The following is a 21,643-nucleotide window of genomic DNA, read 5'->3' on the forward strand; positions in this document are numbered from 1 at the left end:
TGGCTCAGTTTTCATTCTTAATATTGGTAACATATCTCTAGTCTGTCATTCTTGCTATCCATCATTTTTGGATTTTTAGCTCTATCTAATTTTTTTAGTAGTTGTTTTAACAATTACGATATGCACAATTTTGGGTTTTTTTGTTTGTTTTTGGTATTGGGGATTGAACCAGGGATGCTTTACCACTGAGCTATTATTATCCCTGGTCCTTTTATTTTTTAATTTGATACAGTGTCTCTCTAAGTTGCTGAGGGTCTTGCTAAGTTGCTGAGACTGGCCTCAAACTTGGGAACTTTCTGCTTCAGCCTCCCAAATCACTGGGATTATAGATGCGTGCCACCAAGTCTGGCTTGCATAGTTTTATATATTTATTTTATGCTTTTATCTTTTAAATTCTATACCTAAAATAAAAGTGGTTCATATACCACCATTATAGTATTACAGGATTCTGCCTGTCTCTATATTTATCTCTACCAGAGAGCTTTGTTTTCTCCCCTACCCACCTTTTTTGTTTGTTGTTGTTGCTGCCTACCATATTTTTGTGTCAACTTGAAGGACTCCCTGTAGTGTATTTCTGGAAGGCAGGCATACTAGTGATGAACTCCTTAGCTTTTGGTATCTGGGAGAGTCTGTTTCTCTTGGAAGAGCAGTTTTGCCTAGTACCATCTTTTTGGTTGGAAGTCCTCCGCCAATATTTTGAATATATGCCATGCATTTCTACTCTGTTTCTGTTGCAAAATCTGCTGATAATCATATGGGAACTTATAGGTGAAAAAAACACTTTTAAGGCTTTTCCTTTGACTTTTGATGGTTGATACAATATATTTGAATGTGAACTTCTGGTTCATTCTCCTTGAAATCCTTTTGAGCTTCTTGAATTTGGCATTTTTTTTTTTTTTCATATTTGGTAAGTGTAGGGCCATTGTTTCTTCAAATAAGCACTCTGCCCCTTTCTCACTTTGTATCCTTCTGGAATTCTCATAATATTCATATTTGTCTATCATATTGTTCCATAAGTTCCTTAGGCTTTTTTACTTTTCTTCATTCTTTTCTAATTTTTCTCTTGACTCAGTAATTTCCAGCCACCAGTTTTGAGTTCACTGATTCTTCTTGATCAAATCTGCTGTTGATTCCCTCTAATGAGTTTTTCAATTCAGTTATTATATTCTTCAGTTCTAGAATTAATGTTTGGTTCTTTTTAAAATTTCTTTTTGTTGAATTCTTATTTAGTTCTTGCATCATTTTTCTGATTCATTTAGTTGTTCATCCATATTTTTGTTTAACACCAAGTTTCTTTTAAGATTATTATTTTGAATTCTTAAAAAAAAAAAAATCTATGAATTACCTAAGAGTTGGTTCATTGATACTGTTTTCCTTTGATTGGGCCACATTCTCTGTTTCTTCATATGCCTTTTTATTTTTTGTCATGATTTGTGCATTTGAGAGAATAGCCATCTCTTCTAGTATTTGTGGAATAACTTAACAGGGGAAGAGATTCACCAGTCAGCCTACCTCTGATTCTGGAGCCCTCTCAGACCCTTTTGTAGGGATGCTTCCTCTCTGGATTTTTGTGTGTAATTTCCCAATGAGAGAGGTTTACTGATTTTTCAGGTAGTTTTGTTCTCTTGCTCCCTCTGGTGTCTGTCTGTGGTATTGTAGGCTCTCTAATGTTGCAACAAGACACCTGTTTTTCATGGCCCCACCGGCCTCTAAGGTCTGCCAGTTCCATCAGTGCCCCAAACCAAGTGAGATAGAAACCAGTCTCTGGAAAGCCCCTTCAACAGCCGGAATGTACACCTCACTCTGCTCTTTCTCTCCCAAGGGAGTAGCCATAAGCTGAATACTTTCTCCTTCATGACTCCCAGTCATGAAGCTGTGCTGACTTTGGTCTATGGTATCATAAACTTTTCTCAGGCATCCAAGGTGTGTTTATTTCTTCTCTATACTTCAAGTCTGATGAAGCAAAAACCAAGTCTTTGGGCAGCACCCTGGAAAGCTGAAATGTTGGGTGTATGTTCTACCCTTTTCTTTCCCTTCCAACTCTGGAAACTGCAAGTTGGGATTTTCTTCCTAACTACAGGGAGCTGTGTTGGCTCAGGGAAGAGCTGAGTCAGTTGAAATGAAGCAGCCTTTCTCACCCATTTCAGTGACGTTCTTAGTCATAGGCTTTGAGCTTACCTGAGATGTTGTGACTTCTTGGTTGGCTTTTGGAGTTCTCATATAAGCCTCTGAACCATTTATTGTTGCTGAGTCTTGTTCTTCTTCTCATTGTTGGTTGGGAACAGCATCCGGAGCTTTCTGTTCCACAAACAGGAACAAACTTCATCTATTTAAAAGTCATTGAGTTTAATAGTTGTGTACTGTCATGGTACCATACCACAATGAAGTTGTGGAACATACCTTTCACCTTGAAAAGATTTTGTTGCCCCTTGCCATCCATCCTTCCCTCTTTCCCCAATATCTTCCACCCCAGGCAACCACTAGTTTGTATAATTTTGTGGCTCATTATTTTCACCCAGCATAATTATTTTGAGTTTTATCCGTATTGTCTGTTATTTTTTCTTGGTAAGTAGTGTTTTTATATTGATAGACCACATTTTTTTTTTTTTTTTTTTTTTGGTGTGTGTTTGTGTTCAAAATACCTGACAAGATTAAGGAGGAAAAGTTTCTCTTGGCTCATGGTTTAGAGGTTTAGGCTATGGTCAGCTGGGTTCATTGCTCAGGGTCCAAGGTGAAGCAGAACATCATGGCAGAAGGATGTGGTGGAGAGTGCTAGTCCAGGCATGGCAGCCAGGAAGCAGAAACAGAGAAGGTGGCTCAGTGAAGATGAACCCTTCTAGAGCACACTCCCAGTGACCCATCTCCTCTAGCCATACCCCACCTGCCTATAGTTATTGTCTAGTTAGTTCATTCAAATCAGGATGAACTGATTGGGTTACTGCTGTCGTAGTGCCGACACTTTCACCTCAAACATTCCTGCGTTAACACAGGGGCTTTTGAGGGACACCTCATATCCAAACCATGACATTTATGAATGGATATTTTGAATTGTTTCTAGTTCGGGGCTGTTGGGAATGAAGCTGCTATGAGCATTCATTGTCCGGTGTTTGGGCATTTGTTTTCATTTCCCTTGAAATTATTATTCAAGAAATGATGGCATGTGATAGTGTATATTTATAGAAAATGGGTTGGTATTTTAGATGGTATTTAGATGTTATCTTCTCTGGTTGTTTTTAAGATAGTCTGTTTATCTTCATGTTTCAGCAGGTTGACTCTGATATGTGTCTGGAGTTTTCTTTTTATTATCCTGCATGTTCATGTTGGACATTTTGATATTCTTGCACAGGTCACTAGAGCTGTGTTAAAATTTTTTCTAATCTTTTTTCTTTTTATTCTTCAAATTGAATAATTTCTGTTCATCTGTCTTTGTATTTGCTGACCTATTTTTCTGCCATTTCCTGTCTGTTTTTATTCCGCCTAGGGAATATTTTATTGTAGATATTCTATTTTGCAAATTTAGTCTATTAAGTTAATTTTTAGCTGGGATTTGTCAGCATTGGCTCATTTATTTTTGTTTCTTTTCCTTTAATTCTTTGACATATTCCCTTCAAAAAGTGGGGCTTAATTCCCCTCTCTTTGAATATGGATTGGACTTAATGATCTATTTCAAAGGAATAGAATAAGGTGGAAGTGTTGCTAAGTGACTTCTGAAGCTAGATCTAAAAAGAATAGTTTCTGCATGGCTCTCCCTCTCTTGAATTATTGGGGGATCTAGCTGCCATGCCATGAGGACATTTTTAAGCAGCCCGTGGAGAAGCTCCCATGGGAATTGAAGTCTTCCATCAACAACTGGCAGCATCTTGCCAGTGATGTGGGTGAGCTACCTTTAGGTGATTGTAGTCTTGATTTGTAAATTGACCACAAACTCATGAGGCACCCTTTGTAAAAATTCTATAGAGAAACAAAACCAGTGGGACAGTGGTGTGTATTGGGGGGTGGGGTGATTAGTTTTAGGGAATTGGTTCCCACAATTACAGAGGCTGATAAGTCTAAAATCTGCAGAGTGGGCTGGCAGATCAGGAAAAACTGATGTTGCGGTTCAAGCCTGAAGGCCAGCTCTTGACCGAATCCCTGCTTCCTAAGGGAAAGTCAGTGTTTTATTCTGTAGGGACATTCAGCTGACTGGTTGAGGCTACTAACATTATGGAGGATAGATAGTCTCCCTTACTCAGAGCCCACTAATTTAAATGTTAATCTTGTCTAAAACATCTTCACCAAAATATCCAGAATAAAGTTTGGCAGAATATTTGGGTACCATGGTCCAGCCATGCTGACATAAAATAAGCCATCAACAGACCCCAAGTTAAAACCTAGCTAAGCTGTATCCAAATTCTTGATTCATAGAAACTGTAAGGACAGTAAATTGGTTATTTAGACATAGATAATTAACCTAATATTAACTGATTTATACTTTTTGTCAGCTAAGTAGCTTTTAGATTATCTGTTTCTCTTGTCTGTTTTTTAATTTTTTTGATTATGGGCTATATTTTTTAGCTTCCTTCTTTTTGGTGGTGGTGCTAGGGATTGAACCTAGGGCCCATGCATGTAAGGCAAGCACTCTGCCAAATGAGCTTTATCCTCATCCCATTTCTTAGCTCCTTAATGGGTCCAGTAATTTTTATTGTGTCCTCTATGTTATAGGGGGTCTGGGTTATATTGTTTTCATTTAAAGGGTGTTCTGGTATTCTGGTAGATACTCAGATTACAGACAGAGCTGCAAAAAGTCTTATCTTAAAATTCTCTGCCATCTGTTGGCTAATACATGAAAATGTTGCCTCTTATATTTCTCCTCATTTTGTAATTGTTTATCATAGGAGGGCAAGTCTAGTACAGGTATTCATGACTGAAAACAGACGCCTCACTTAAGATTTTTTTTTTAATACCAGGGATTGAACCCAGGGCCGCATACTGAGCCATATCGCCAGCCTCCCTCCCCTCTTCTCCACCCTTTTTTTTTTTTTTTTGAGACAGGGTCTTATTAAGTTCTTAGGGCCTTACTAAATTGCTGAAGCTGAGGCTGGCTTTGAACTTGTGATCCTTCTGCATCAGCCTCATGAGCTGCTGGGATTTTAGGCATGCTCCTCTGTGCCTGGCTCACTTATGAATTTTGAAACTTAATTTTTATAACATATTTGTTGACAGACATCAAGGCCGTATAACATAGTTAGTAGATTTTTAGCTCCCATATTTTGTCTTATGATTTTTTACATATCTTTTCTTTTTCGGTGCTGGGGATTGAACCCAGGGCCTTGGGCATGCAAGCACTCTACCACCTGAGCTGTATCCCCAGCCCCTAATATCCTTATTACTTAAAAAGAAAACTTTTCTATTTCTTGAAATAGTTCTTAATTTACTGATTTAGCTCGTAGAATAATATGCCTATTTAAAGCAGTAACAGAAATGATTAGGTTTAGAAACCAAGATGCCCCAGGATATTGTATCTCCTAGAAGTAACTGCTTAATGTGCTTCTCTGTTACATTAGTCACATGAATTTTGAAATTTGAGTGGTTTGTTCTCATTTCTGATTTTATGTTTCTTCTCTTTCTCCTCTTTTCCCTTTGTGCATCTTCCTTGTTTTCTAAACAAAATGTATGCATGGTATCTGGTGTATATGAAATGAGTTTTAATTTTACTGCCATTATATAGTGATCACTAATAAAATACTAATAACCCGTGGGGGGAGAAAAGTTTTATTACCTGAACTATTGTATCATTCAAGCTTTTGTACTTTGAACTTTAGCTTGATATAGTAAAGAGAAAAAATGTAATTAGAAAAATAGTTGATGACAGTACTTTTCTGAATTTCTGAGGCAAGCTTAAGTTTGGGAGGAAAGACATACTTTATGGTATAAATGTGGGAACTCAGTTTCCCTTGGAAATATAGAAGAAAATAAATTTGGTTGACAAGGGGTCCCCTCCCCTATGAAACAGTGATACCCATTATAGCTAATCACTTGGCTCATTGTAGGTCTGAAGCTTGTCTGCCTGATGACTGTGGAACACGCTTTCTCCTAAAGGCTCCCAAGCAATTATCATCATTAGAACTCCGCCCCTTCTAAATTTTTCTTTAATCTGTGTTAATCCATCAACAGGTGTTTATTCACTATCTGCAAGACATTTGTTCTAGGTACTGTGGAAATATGAATGTTGTGTAGTCCCTGTTAGAGAACCAACACTGGCCTTCGAAGGCAGGCACGGACTGAGCCTCGCTGCCATGAAGGCAATAGCGTGTGGGATGTGGGAGCTCTGCACAGTATTTTTAGAGTAGAGAATGACACTGAGGTGGTAAGGAAAGTATCGGTGTATCAGTTTCTCTTGCTCTTTAATAAACCAATCCAACACTTAGTGATTCAAGACAATACTGTGTTGTGCTCATGTGGAGTGGGGCACAGCGGGGCTGGCTGAGTCCCATGCTGCCTTGCATCACAGCTGAGACCTGGGATCCCTTGGCTGTGGCTTCATTCACCTGTTCTGGGGCCTCATGGGGCTGTCTTTCTGGAGCACTTAACCCCCATGTTGCCTAGGCCCTTCCCTGTGATCAGCGGGTAGTCGGATTCCATCCCTGATGATTCAGGACTCCAAAGGGGGCTGTTCTTTGAGATAAGTTGGAAGCTACATTGCATTTATGACCTAGCCTTAGAGGCTATGCAGTATCACTTCTGAAATATTGTGGGAAGAAGCCCGGCAGGATTCAAGGGGAGGGAACCAGGTAACCTTTGGGTGGGGACTAAGTGGTAAGGCTACGTTGTAGAAGTGAAGCCAGCCTGATATCCTTTGCAGCCACCTTGGTAAATACATTCTGTCATCCTCGACAGAAGGCAGAATGAGGGGCGTGGGTGGAACTCTGATGTCCTTACCATAAGTCTCTTGTCACTTTCTACCATACGTTTTATGCATATTCATTTAATTACATTTTGCTTTTAGATTAACCAACCCCCTAAACTACTAAGGTATTATAGTATTTAGATTCTGAGTGATTCTAGCTTCCTGTCATATCAGGTCAAGAGTAATTTTATTTATTTACTTATTTTTACTGTAGGTTCACCCCTATGTGTCCTGTGTTTCTTCAGGTATCTCAGTATTCTATTGTTCATTTTCCACTTACCTTTTTATCCATTCTGGAGCATACATCTTTCTTCTTCTGTGTCGTCATTTATGGTGCTCCTATTTCCTGGGCTGTTCTTTCTTCCCTTCTACTTGGTACTAGTTTTCAAAACCAACATTAAGACATACCTACTCAAGCAGCCCTTATCACCTTGGATTGTCTTCCTTGTGAACTTCCTTTCTCTTCCTCGTGTGTTTCATTAGTGTTGGTTTCCATAGAAGGGGTTCTGGGTTTTTGCAGTCTCCTTGTAGTCCTGGTTGTTGATTGACTGGTGGTGGCAGCAGGGGTAGGGGAGTGAGCATTTATTGAGTGCTGACTGTGGTCCAGGCTTTACAAAAAATGTATTAACTCATCTAACCCTCATGAAAGTGTGATGAGGCAGATTCTGTTCTGATCTTTATTGTACAGATAAGGAAGCTAAGGTACTCAGGTTAAGTTTCTTACCTGAGGCAGCAGAACAGGAGTGTGAGCCAGTCTGGCCCTAGAACACACTCTCTCCCCTTCACCGAATTGCCTGTTGTGCTCAAGAGGAACTGTGGATATAAGGAATTGTGTGTGGTGCTTCTAATCCGTTTGTTAGAATTTAGAATGTGCATTGACCTTGTTACATAGCATTGGCAATTCTTTTTTTTTTCAAGTGAAAAAAGAGAAAACTTTTTTTTATTAGTTGCTCAAGACAATACAGTGGTCTTGACATATCATACATTTGATTCAAATAGGGTATAAATTCTCATTTTTCCACGTGTACAGATTGCAGGATCACAATGGTTATACATCCATGTGTACACATACAGCAATCCTAGAGTCAGTTGTATTCTGCCATTTACACTATTATTAACACATTAATCCCTTGTTAAATCTTATTACAAGGTTATTAAATATCATTCAGTTTTACAGAGCTGCTAAATCTTAGAATCTTCTAACAAATCACTGATACAGCTGCTATTAAAAGTTAATTGCCCCAAAGTCACAATTCTAGAGTAAAGGAGGATGCTTCCTACCATGCTTCAGAATTACCAGGTCGTCTCTCAGGTGTGGGTTTATGTTCCAAAGTTCTTTTGAAATCGGCTTTCTGGAACTTCATTTACGTGTAAGAATACATTATATTATACTTGGTGATTAGGTTCTTAGGTTCAAACAGAGTAATTTCCAAATGCAATGGTATTTGAATATTGGAACTAAGAAATTAAATAATATTCGTTCACCACTGTTCACTTGCTACATGTGGAACACTAAATAGTGACACTTTTTTGTTTAAAATTATGAATTCTTATGTGGGCCTCAGGAACACAGCACCTTTGTAGCAGTTGGTACGTACTTTTGGAGCCTGAGAAGTTCAAGATCAAGGTGTCAGTAGAGCTGGTTCCATTCTGAGGCCTCTCTCCTCACCTGTCAGATTGCCACCTTCCTTAGATGTTTTCCTGTCGTCTTCTATCAAGTGTGTCTGTGTCCTAATCTCTTCTCATGAAGACACCAGTCATGGGCCCACATAACCTTCATAGCCCTTTAATGGCCCCTTCGTCAAATATAGTGATGTTCTGAAGAACTAAGGTTAGAACTTCAACTTATGAATTTGAAGGAGACAGAATTCAGCCCTTAATATCCATGTTGTGATTATACCACAATTTCTTAATTATGTTATTTGCTCCATGCTGTGATTGTTTTCCATTATAGATTATTATGAACGATCTAATATGAACTTTCTTTTACATGTATAGAAACGCCTGAGTTTCTTCAGGCCAGGATGGAGGGTTATGGCTTAGTAGTAAATTGCTAGGTCATATTGCCAACTGCAGCTTTAGTGGATAAATCCAATATGTTTTCCAATGTGGTGGTTCCACTTTACACTCTTACCAGGAGTGTAGGAGAGTTCCTGTTGTTTCATATTTTTCCAACACCTGATAAATTGCCTTGCTTTTAAATTTTACCAGTCAGTCAGTTGGAGTGCAATGTTATCTCATTGTATTTTAAGTTGCATTGCCTTAATTACTTAACAATTTGGCCATCTCTCTCTTTATATAATATGTCTGCTTGGATTTTGTGAGATATCTATTCAGATCTTCTACTTATATTTCTATTGGGTAGAGTGACTCTTTCTTATTGATTTGTAGAAGTTTTTTAAAACACTCTGGATATAAGTCCCTTGTTATTTATATATGTCATAAATACACTCTAGGCTGTCTGTCTTCACTATATTTAATACTGTCTTTTGAGGAATAGAAATAATTTAAATGTGGCCAGTTTATTAGTCTTTTCCTTTCTATTCTGTTTTTGAATGTGTATCTTGAAAACATTAAGAATATTAAGATATTTTTCCAGAATTATCTTCTAAAATTCTGATCATTTCCTGTTGTATATTTAGAAGTAATGTATCAGCACTAATTTTTGTGTACAGTATGAGGTATAATACAATCTTCATATTTTCCTGTAGATAGTTGTTGTAGCATTGTTAGTTGAAAAGCCACTCCTACCACTGCTGCCTGAACAACCTCTGTCCACAGTATGAGCTCTGATCTGTTTCTAGTCTTCCAATTCTATATCATTGATTATTTTGTCTATCTCTGAAGAATGTTATACTGGGCTGAGGTTGTGGCTTAGTGGTAGAGTGCTCACCTAGCATGCATGAGGCACTGGGTTTGATACTCAGCACCACATAAAAATAAAATAAAGATACTGTGTCCACCTAAAACTGAAAAAATTTTTTTATAAAGAATGTTACACTGATTTGAATCCTGTTGCTTTGCAGTACATCTTATAAATTGATAGAGCAATTCTTCCTATCTTGCTATTTCTCTTCCAGAGTGTTCTGATAGTTAGTTGTTGGTTCTTTCCAATTCTATAAACATTTTAGTATTTGCCTGTTTGGTTCCACAAACAGACCTTTTAGGATCTTTATTGAAATGCTTTGATTCCGTAAGATCAGTTGAAGAATTGTCAATGTCATGAAAGACAAAATAAACAAAAAATAAACATGGGGGAACTGTTTACATGAAAGAGGACTAATGAGACATGGTAACTGAATATAATATATGATAGTTTGTGAATATTACAAAAGCCTGGGGCAAATGGTAATATTTTACTTTGAATTGTGTTTTGGATGTTAGTAATATACCAGTGTTAAATTTCCTAATGAGGGTGATAATTATATGTATACCTTTGTTCTTTGGAGATACATGCTAAAGAATTTAAGGTGAAGTATAATCATACTATAGTCAGTTCTTAGTTCAAAAGGGTTGGGGAGAGGTGGGCAGTTAATGTTAACAATAGCAAATCCTGATGAAAGGTAGTAGTTTAGAATCTTTTCAAAATAAAAGTTCAAGAAAATTAAATTTTATTTATTAACTTAGGAAATAACATAGAGCCAGATAAGTTCATTATGAATAATACTGTATTAAGCAAATGTGCCTCTAAAAGCCATAGTGATATAGCAAACATGATTGGTTATTTAAAAGTCATCTAGGGGTTGGGGAGTTATCATCTGCTCGGCAAGCACAAGTTCCTGTTTTCGACCTTCAGCACTGAAAAAAAATTTTTGTTTGAGTTGACTCAATACACATTTAAGTTGCACAGGAATATCAAATGTCTCTGGGCTGTCTCATCATGTAAAAAAATGTAATAGTGAGCTTTTCATGGAAATTGCTTATTTCTAGTGTTTTTTTTTTTTTTAAATAAAACTACTGATGAAAGTTCTGGAATTTTTTTCCTGTATCATACTAAAAGGTGAACAGAATAATTTATAGGATTTATACTACATACAGTCTAGTTTTTTAAATGTAGGCCAAATATATTTTATTGGAAGCGTTGCTAGTGCTGAAATACATTGATGTTTATGTTGTCATAGAAGATCTCAGATCCTTTGTTCTCATAGCAGGTATCCTCATAGTCGATAAGGAAAACGGAATTATGTTTCAGTTTGTAGTTATTGCAGCAAATGTGCACAGGTGACTGATTGCCTGAGTTATACAGTGAATTGGTGACACTGGTGGGCTCACAGTTCTTGACTCTGCTTTGCTTTTGTTTTTTCTTTTTCTAAACTAATATTTAATTTGTTGGGAAAATGATTTGTAAATTAAAACATCTCTAACAACTAAAAATGTTTTTCCAGCCAAAGGAAGAGCTGAGCTTCTGAAGATCAATCTTCGTGAAGTTGAGTTAGATCCTGATATTCAACTGGAAGATATAGCAGAGAAGATTGAGGGCTATTCTGGTGCTGATATAACTAATGTTTGCAGGTATATATATTTTTTTAAATGATCTGTGATCCTAGACATTAGTTACAGATTTTTCAGGAGAACTTGTCTTAAAGTCAATGTAGTTAGACATTAATTTAAAAGCAATTACCCATTTCTTTGAAGATTTTTCTTATTTGTGGGAAAAAATTCTGTATAGCTTTATTGGTTATTGTTAGGTTAATGATTACATAACAATGTGGTCACTTATGGTTTTGGTCCTTTGATTTTTTTTTTTTTAATTGTATATTCAACTTGATAATAATGACTTCAACAACCCACAGTCAATTTAGCTCTATGTTGGAGCCTAGCCCAATTAGTATAATGTAATATCATTTAGTTATGGTTGATATTATTAGGCCACATGTGATGAACAAAAAAGTTGATCAATTTAAGTTGTAGAACAAATATTAGCCCATTTTTAAAATTTTTCTTTCAGTTTAGCAGCAAAATAATTTGTAGACAATCACATCACTCATTTTTTTTAATTTCAGCTCTTATTTAACTGTACTTACACTGACTTCAAAGTAGATTAAGTCTGAACATCTGTGTTTTTTTTTTCTGCTAGTGTTTTTCCTGTGTGCATCTAAGTTTAGTGACATATAGTAAGCTCACAATAATTTTTTATTGTCAGTGTAGTAATGTTTGAAGTTTTGATTGGCTTGGCCTTCCTTTTAGGTGACTGTGAATTATCTATTTCTTCCAAACTTTGTATTTCTTTGTAATTGGTCAAATAGAACTGCAAATAGGATTAGGAGATGCCAGAGTTGATACTGTTAGTTGCCCACAAATACTCCCTTGTAGAAAATTGTATCCACTCAGTATATACATTCATATTGTTACATATTCATATTCCAGAAAGAGGGGTTTCTCATTTTACCCCTTCTAACTAGGCTATAGACAAACTAGTATATATATGGCTTAAATTAATATTGTCCATATGTTCATTTCCAAGTGTGCAATTTAGTATTTCAAAATTTGGCTCCAGTTTCCTAAACTTCTTGGCTATTTTTGAAGTGCAGAATTCAATATTATCTGAGCTCAATCTAGACTTCTGTGGTTCATTAACTATACATTTTATGCTTTAAGACTTTTGTATACTCTTTTAATCTCTTCTGAAACCGCAGGATGTCTCTGAAGCAGAAAGTTCTAAGTAGCATCATAAAAACATATAAAATAATCTTTTAAATGTTTTCCCACAACTTTGTAACAATTTGAAGTGTCCAAAACACAAAAATTACTGCTGACTGATTTTGGTATGTTTTTAGGGATGCTTCTTTAATGGCCATGAGGCGGCGTATCAATGGCTTAAGTCCAGAGGAGATCCGTGCACTTTCTAAGGAGGAACTTCAGATGCCTGTTACCAAAGGAGACTTTGAGTTGGCTCTTAAGAAAATTGCTAAGTCTGTCTCTGCTGCAGATTTGGAGAAGTATGAGAAATGGATGGTTGAATTTGGATCTGCTTGAGTTTTTGTCAGCTCTTTCATTTTCAGTGTATTTATTTATAAAATGTGAAGAAATTCCTGCAGTTTTTCAAGACAGGTTTGGAATTTTTCATTTGAGAAGTTCTCACTTAGAGGCAAAAAAGAAAACTAAAACCACAAAGTACTAAATGTGGTTTTGAACTAAGAAAAACTTGAATAGAGAATCTGATTGTCTCCCTTGCCTGGCCTTGTGCTGGTATTCCACGTACTCATGCATTGATATTCTGCACCCAAACCAGTATATCAGGGAGGCCAAAGAAAGTAGCAGTGTACTGTTTTAGAAACTTGTTTACAAAAGATTTAGAAGGATGTTCCTTACTTGCATTTGTCTCTCTTTTTGTTTTTCAATTTATTGCTCTATGACTATGAGGGAGCTATATATATTGGCTTTTAACAACAAAACTGGGTTTGCAAATTCATTTTTATAAGAAAAATGATAGTAAGTTTTGGAGGAAATAAGGAATTTGCTAGTTTCAATCTTTAGATTTCAGTTCCTACTTAACTGTTAGAGTATAACAGTTATAATTTTCACTCCTTCCTTCCCCATTGTTTCCTTTATTAGCTGTTTGATTATTCTTTTTGAGCACTATCGAGAAATAACCTGTGCTCTGGGTTTTAATTGTTTTGCCAGATGGTTTCTCTGGTCCATAGCATTTTTTGCTAATATCTCTTATATTTCATATTGGAAAAGTGGGAAGGATGTTATGATTACTTTAGGAGTGCTTCTTCATTCTAGACTTCTGAGTTTGTTTTTGCTTTTCTTTCAACATGTTGAACCAGTTACAGCTAATATTTTTCTCAGCTCCAACACAATTTGATTTTTGTTGAATTCAATTTTAGTATTTAAGAAAATACTTTGACATTTTAAACAAACCCAGTCTACATGGCTAATGCAAAATAAAATGTTTGTAGTTTTCCACACAGCTTGTTTAACAACACCATCATATGTAATGAATGATGTTTATTTGAAAAGTTTGAAATTCTTCCTTGTCTAGATTAAGAACTGGTACACAAAGTAAGATCAGGTTAGAAATCTGTCTGCTCATTCAGTCCAGCAGGAATTAGATGGTAGATCAGAGCCAGGAAAGGCAAATGACACATATCTAATCACAAGTAGAGTATTCTGAGGGGTTAGGTCTTATAGTTAATTACATTTATTCTATTTGAATCATTAGACAATCTGTTTTAGTGATCAGGCTTTTTAAAATTGGTATTTGATGACATACTAAATTCTTGATTTTGAATAGCACCTACTGATTTAAAACATATATTATATGGCTTGTAGACACAGGGGAAACTCTTAGTGTCTTGCTTAAAAGATTTAACTTTTTCCCATTAAGAACTCTAAATGCCTCATGTTCTTTTCAGATAACTTAAGTCTCCTTTTAAACTTCAGTATTTATCTGATGCAATAAATTTCCCTTTTTTCTCAGAGACACAGATAAGACTCTAAATCATAAGGCATCATGATTTTATTATAATTGGATTAATTCATCTTGAAAAACTGAAATGAAGTTTCCTTTTATTTATTCACTTTTATTTTATTTATTTATTTATTTATTTTTGAGATGGGCTTTCCCTGTGTTGCCCAGAATGGTCTCAAATCTCTGGGGTCAACTGAGCCTCCCACCTCAGCCTCCCAAGAATGTGGGACTAGAGGTATGTCCTGCTGCACCTGGCTCCAGTTGTAAACTTTCAAAATAAAGAAATAATCCCACCAAAATTATCTTGTGGACTATTGCCATTCAGTAGTGTATTTTTTCCCCTAAATTTTTAGGGACAATTGTTAAAACATAGTTATGTAATTAAAAAAACTTCTCTGTCACATTTTAATTGATTTGTAGACCTTTTCTAGGTTTTGTGTTACTTACCTCAGCGTGCATTTAATTGTTTTAATTCTTTAAGGATAATGACATAGCAATTGTGTTTCTTTTATTATCAGTTAAGCAGTATTTGGGACTCAAAACTTCCCAGAAGCTTATCTTGACTTAATTGAGTCATCTGTGCTTGTTTCCCTTGTTTCTCGTTTTGCTCTGTCAGTGGATGGTGAAGGCTTTGTATATCTTAAGCCCCTTAAAAGATCACAAAGAGTCCCACATGTGTTCTGTCCATTTTTTAGTGTACACTGCCTTTATTGCAAGACAGTGTGTTGCCTTCCCTGGAATGAGAAAGAATTGCTTTGGTTTGCTTTTCTATGTTGTAAAAGCAGATGCATTATCAGAAGTAGAAATTTTAGTTCCTTTAATTTCTCTGGAAACGTGAGTGTTCAGGGTTCTGTGGCACAATGATGTTAGGAATGCACTGGGCATAATTCTGCTTTGCAGATATATAATCAGATGGTCCCTTCATGGGCAGACGTGGTTTGCTTGCTTGCTTACTGTATATAGGGCAATTGGTGGGAGCTCTGACTTGCAAAGTGGGAACAGACAGTGAAGTTCTGACTTGTTGCTTTCTCTAATTACTCTGTGTAGCTTCCGCTTTCTGCTGAAATAAGAGTTTACCTCAACAATCTATATTTGAGAAAATAATATAAAAAGTTCCCCCGCCCTCTTTTTTTGCTGTTTAATCAGTTTTACAATTAGAACTGATATCCATTTGTTTCAACAATATAAACCTATTAAAGATTTGATGATTGTAATCTCAGTTTTATCATTTTCTATACTATAATTACATGTGTAATTATGGTAAATGGGTACACGTTACATGTTTACTATAATCATTTTGCTCCCATAATTCCTTTGATTTTAAAGGGAATTAATGTTGATCAAATATACCAGACAAATTGCTCTTCAGTGGCAGTTGTATCCTCTTAGTCACCCAAGTAGATAGCGGACAATAGTATCACAGCCTCTCCAGACACAATCTAGGCTCTGACTGCTATCTCCCAAAATACCAGGACACTGTGGATGGAATCACCCTGCAGGCCGGCTGTGTAGCTAGGGCTTCATTTGAGCTCCTGAGATTGTGGTTTTTGTGATATGATTTTCAACTTGCAAATATTTCAAAAAATTGGCTGAAGTCTCGATTCAGAAAGTAGGCAAGCACTGATGAATCTAATATGAACAGCCATACAGCTATATCAAGGAAAAATGTGTATATACAGGCCAAATTGACAATATATTTATCATTCTTTCACTTTGCTCTGTGCAGCCCAACTATTGGACAAGAAATGAAAGATACTCTAATTTAGAGAGCATGAGTTCATTTGGCTTCCTTTCTTGGAAGTAAGTTTCTGTGTATACTGAGGAGTCTGAGATGAGAATCACAAAACATTAAAACAGTAACTGTGTCATTGACACAGCTTGAGGTAACATAAAGGACTAGGCAGGTATTTCATGTATGGGTGTCTTTGACTCCTTCAGTATTGTCTAATAAGTTCTTGAGTCTTTTTTTTGCATCATAGTTAATTTCTACTTTTCCTTTTATCTTATTAATAATAAATCACCTTAGAGGATATCCTATATGTTAGGAATCAATTAAGGGTATATGCTGGCTTTTTCCAAGAAAAAGTCACTGAACTTGTATGAGGAAAAAAAAATCATACTATTCTAACTTTTTTTGTTCTGTGTATTTTTTACATACCACTTAATTTGTGATGCACATAATATTTATGTGAAATTAAGCATCTGTAACACAGAAAAAAGCAGGAACTATGGTTGGGAGAACATGTTAAAGCGATAAAAAATGTTATGCTCTCATTTCCACTAATAGTATTTGCATAAAGAGCTAAAAACTCTGTTGTAATTATTGTTAAGTTTACTTATTTATGCTTTTAAACTAGTTTTTTCACACTTATTTATTAAATAATTTTGGACATTTAAATGTTGTTTCTGAATGTGGAAACTGTGAGTATTTAAAAAATCAAATCTGTGTAATAATAGATATGTTTATACACGTTCATGTGATTGACAATAATTTGAATTTTTATTAGGTTTTGGGCTCTGAACTCTAGCTTTGATATTTCTAAATTTTAGATGGCTTGTTAATAAAACAGGGAAAATGTTAAAGTAATATAGAATTCTTTTTGTTTACTTTTCTCATTTATTGAGAAAATAAAATAAAACCTGGATATATTGTTTTATCACAAGTAGTGTGTAGCTTTTATATACTTGGCACAACAAATAGGGAATTAGTATAGCAAAGTCTCCCTCTTATCAAAGGGCTTTCATTTGATATGTTCAAAACTATAAAATGCACTTTTACTTCACATTCTCTGAAATGAGTAAATATTGCCCTGGAGAAACCTGAGTCTTTGCATGTGTTATTCCCAGAGTCTACCTCAGGTCACCATGCTTGTTAGTTTTAGATATGAATCCAGTTCAATTCTTCATCTATGCAGATTTGTTTCTTTAAGTACTCTCTTCCCTTGTCCTCTTCTTATTAACTTTTTCATTTAAACACAAAATTTTCTTAAAAGCTGTCTTGTCTGTCTTTCTCTTGCAAAGCCATGTGTTCCCAAGTAGGCCTCTGTGGATTGTCTGCTCTTCCCCTGTTGTCATGGCCACTTCATTATTTGGATGTATGTCATTCTTAGAAGGTTCATACACAGTGTACGTCCTAGTTTCTCATAGCTTTGTAAACAGGGACATTAAAAATTTTGGAACTAACGTTCATGTGTCTAGTCTCTAAGAACCTAAATACTCTTTTTGAAAAACACAAAAGTGGACAAATGTACATTCGTCAGGAGAAGCTGCAGTGGACGCTGTATGGGCGCTGTCCGGGGGCTCGCTGTGTGTTATGGTGGTTTGTAAGTGTCTTGTCAAGATTTTTGTTCCAGTGTTTGTCTCCCAGTATTTGAACCTAGTTTAAAGAAAAAGCGTTTTCTAAATTGCATTTATTAAACGTGTTTTTCTTCTCATTTTGTGCTGCTACTTTGCTAGTCTTGAGCTTAGGTGGGTTTGTGTGTAGGTTGTAATCCAGTAATAAATTTCTAGAGTGTTGGTTGTTTGTGTTTTGTTTTTTATGTTCAGTCACTGGGATACTTCTTGCCACCAGTGGGAACAACAAACCCTCACTAGTAAGACAGGACTTTTCCCAGATTTTTGTTCCTCATAAAATAACATATTGTTAACTTGACATTTTGTACTTGCAGTGTATTATAATTTCAAGGTTGGTACAGGTAAGAATCGTGGTTTTTCAGTTGATTCTGTTTTAATAAATACACTTGTCTTATTTGTGTAGCACCATTGCAAAAAGCATGTTCCATATGGTGGATTTTCCAGATGACTGAATCTTATTTTATGACTTCTGTCACTGTTGTTATTGTTCAAGTCCATAGTTTACTATAGAGTTCCCTGTATCATACAGTGTTATGGATTTTGACAAAAAACAAAATGTCATTTATCCACCATTGCAGTATCATATAGGCTAGTTTTTTTTCCTTCTCTTCATTTTTCTTCCCTTCCCAAACCCTGGCAACCACTGATCTTTTTATTTCTCTGTAGTTTTCCCTTTTCCAGAGTGTCATGTAGCTGGAATCATATAGTATACAGTCTTTTCAGACTACTTGCTGTGAGTTACGCATAAAGCAAATATGCATTTAAGATTCCTCTATATCTCTTTATAGCTTGATAGCTCATTTCTTTTTAACACTGAATAATATTCCATTGTATAGATGTGCCACAGTTTGTTTATCCATTCACCTTCGTTTATAGTTCTAGCAACTCTGAATAAAGTTGGTTTAAACATTCTTGTGCAGATTTTTTGTGTGCGCATAAGTTTTCAACTCATTTGAGTAAATATCTCCAAGTGTGATTCCTGGAACATATGGTAAGAGTATTTTTACTTTTATAAAAACTACCTAACTATCTTTCAAAGTGGCTGTACCATTTTGCATTCTCAGCAACAATGAATGAGAGTTCCTGTTACTCCACATCCTCACCAGCATTTGATGTCATTGATGTTTTGGATTTTGCCATTTTAATAGGTATGCAATAGTATCTCATTGTTGTTTAGATTTGCACTTGCCTAATGATAGATGATGTTGATTATCTCTTAAGGCTTATCAGTGTTTTAATTAGTTGTGATTGATACCTTGCTAAAATAGATACAGCCTGAGTCATAAACTAAAGCATGTGATTTTACCTTTTCTTTGTTATCAGAGCATCAATCACGTGTTCTGTGCTGCTCTCAATACCAGTGGAGGGACATTTTTTGCCTCTCACTGGGTTTCAGTGTTTTCTTTTATAACATTTCTACTGGTCCACATCAGGGTGACAGCCTGTCTTCCTCTCCAGTTTCTTTCCAATTGGAAGGAGACTGTGAAACAGTTGCCAGGCTGGGTAGAATCCTGGTAAATTAGTCAGCAGGTGGTGGGTGAGGAGTGGCGAGCGGTTCTGTTCTTTGAGTGTTCGTGCTTTGTGTCATTTCTCTGGGCTATTTGTGACCTTTTTATCTTTGGTCCTTAGAAGTGTTCCAGATGGATCAAGTGTGAAGTCAGAAAAGCATAATCACATGACTATACAGTTAGGTAGTATTTGCAGCTAGACACAGTTCCATGCCCCTCACTTCTCCTTTTTTCCTCCCATGACCATGGATGAAATTTAGATCTCTTGAAGGGTACAAAGGAAAAGAATTAGGTAAGTGGAACAAAAATAGGAGACACTTGTGAGTGGAGCCTCCCCACTCTCCCTTCATTCCTTTCTGTTTTCCCCAGTGCTGCCTGGGAATGGGACGTGGTTACTGGCCAAGGTGGCAGAGCATGGGGGTTGGGGAGGTGCCCTGAGAAGCCAGGAATTCAGCTGAAACCTTGAGCAAAAATATGAGCATTGCCTAGCACCTTCCCTTCTCAGCATCAGCTACTTCCTAATGGACCAGAGAATGGTAGGCGGGCCCGTGACATCCCTGGCTGGCTCCATCATCTCACACTCATCCTGAAGGCTGGTGCCAAGGTGCTACCTTCCCTCCCCTGACTAGATATTTCCACAACCAGCTGCACCTGGCCCTGGCCCACTTGGGATTCCTCTGGCTCTTTCGTCATGCCGTTCCTCCTCCTGCACTCTGAACAGGCAGGAAAGGGGATCAAAGGGATGGCACATGTGGCAAGGTTACTCCTCTCCTCTCTTTATGATCAGGAGGGCTTTATGGCCAACTCTTCCTTAACTTTTCCTATTAGTTTCTTACAATCTGCCATGTAAGTTTTGAGAGGTTCACCACCATCTTGTAGTGCTTAGAGCTGAATCCAGGAACATACGATATAGTGCAGTCCCCTCATTTTTTAGGTAAAGAGCTACACCATGGAGATTTTAAAATATGTGCTCCAGTTCACATTCTGACTCATGCAAGCAGGACTTATATCTATTTCTGATCTTGAAGAATACTTCTGACAAGGCTTAAAGAAAGGAAGTCAAGATGGCAAAATATTAAATTACTTTAAGACTGTACAGCATGGCACAGGTTGAACATCTCTTATTCATAATGCCTGGAGCCAGAAACATTTAGGATTGTGGATTTTTTAAAAAATTTGAAATGTTTTTGAATACATGATGAAATATCTTGGGGGTGGAACCCAGGAATAAACATGAAATTCACTTGTTTGATGTCTTATACACATAGCCTGAAGGTAATTTTAGTATAATACCTTCAGTGCACCTGATTTTGACTGACCTGTCACGTGAGGTCAGGTGTGGAGTTTCTCTCATGTCAGTGCTCAGATTTTGGAGCATTTTAGGTTTTATGTTTTCAGATTAGGGATCCTCAACCCGTACTGAGACTGTTCAGCCCAGTTGATGATAGTCAAGAACCACAAGATGCTGCATCAAAGGATTGGAACTAATGTAACATCTGGTATATGCTAAATACTTTTATTGTTTCATTAAATTTATACTTTAACCCCAGGGATGTATTTACTATTATTCTTTTTCTGCAGAAGAGGAAATCAAGGCTTGAAGAGTGACTTGCTCTCCTAAGAAGTGGAGGAAGTGTTGAGCCTAGCTTAGTTTGGTTTAGAGCCTTTTCCTTTGCCATATTTCAAGATTACTCTCCACAAGTTAAACATGTACAAAAAGCTCTTAGTTCTTAAAATAAACATGTTGCATTCACTCAGTTTTCTGAGGTTCTTAACCACTCTTTTTCTTCCCTTTAATACTATTTTTAAACAGGAGTTTTGTAGATGGACTCCCATGATGTGTCCTTTTGATAGTTTTTATGTTAACCATGGGATTTGTGTAATGGGATTTAAATGAATTTGGGGGATATTGTGCCATTTGCTGTATCAGAGCATAGATATATGCCTGTTGTTTCTCAGGGCAAAGCATACCTTTACCTCATTGTTCTGAGAGTTTCCATGAATTCTATTTAGGCTACCAAGTTAAGAGACATAAAGCTATAACTGTTACTTTTGTTGTTCTGAAGGATGACACTGCTCCACTAACTGGGTGACAGCTCCTGGGTCCCTTGCTGGATGTACGGTTGTCATCACTTGCAAGGCACTACCAAAGCTCTCCTGGAAAGCCGAGTTTAGTACTGAATGCCCGAAATGTCTTCCAATTAGCACATCTTAAATAATTGTTTAAACAAATAACTAATCAGAGTGTGAATGCTGTATTCCATAACATAAATCTTTAACTATAGCGTTAATACTTATTATGCAATTAGGGATGGATGACTTGCACTTCATTTGGGGTTTATAAAATACCTCGAGCTATTTTTCTAGCATTTTGAAATATATTTTGTAACATTTCTCAAACATACTTTACCAAACACATTTCCTCTAATTTTTAAACCCTTGCGTATTTTAAGGGAAATTTAATCCATATGTTTCTGA

General features: G+C 36.4%; 1 protein-coding gene across 3 annotated transcripts in view; it reads left to right on the forward strand.

Annotated features, from left to right (window-relative positions):
• Katnal1 (katanin catalytic subunit A1 like 1) overlaps window positions 1-17,486 on the forward strand; it is an 82,381-nt gene extending 64,895 nt beyond the window's left edge. For all 3 annotated transcript variants that reach the window (XM_076872356.1, XM_076872355.1, XM_076872358.1), the window contains 2 exons: window positions 11,272-11,398; window positions 12,664-17,486. In XM_076872356.1, coding sequence (XP_076728471.1) covers window positions 11,272-11,398; window positions 12,664-12,862 — 326 coding nt within the window. In that variant the 3' untranslated portion in view covers window positions 12,863-17,486. The remainder of the gene's footprint in view (window positions 1-11,271; window positions 11,399-12,663) is intronic.
• Window positions 17,487-21,643: the final 4,157 nt, after the last annotated feature.

This window comes from Callospermophilus lateralis, chromosome 12 (genome assembly GCF_048772815.1).
Source record: "Callospermophilus lateralis isolate mCalLat2 chromosome 12, mCalLat2.hap1, whole genome shotgun sequence".
In the NCBI taxonomy this organism is placed as follows: domain Eukaryota; kingdom Metazoa; phylum Chordata; class Mammalia; order Rodentia; family Sciuridae; genus Callospermophilus; species Callospermophilus lateralis.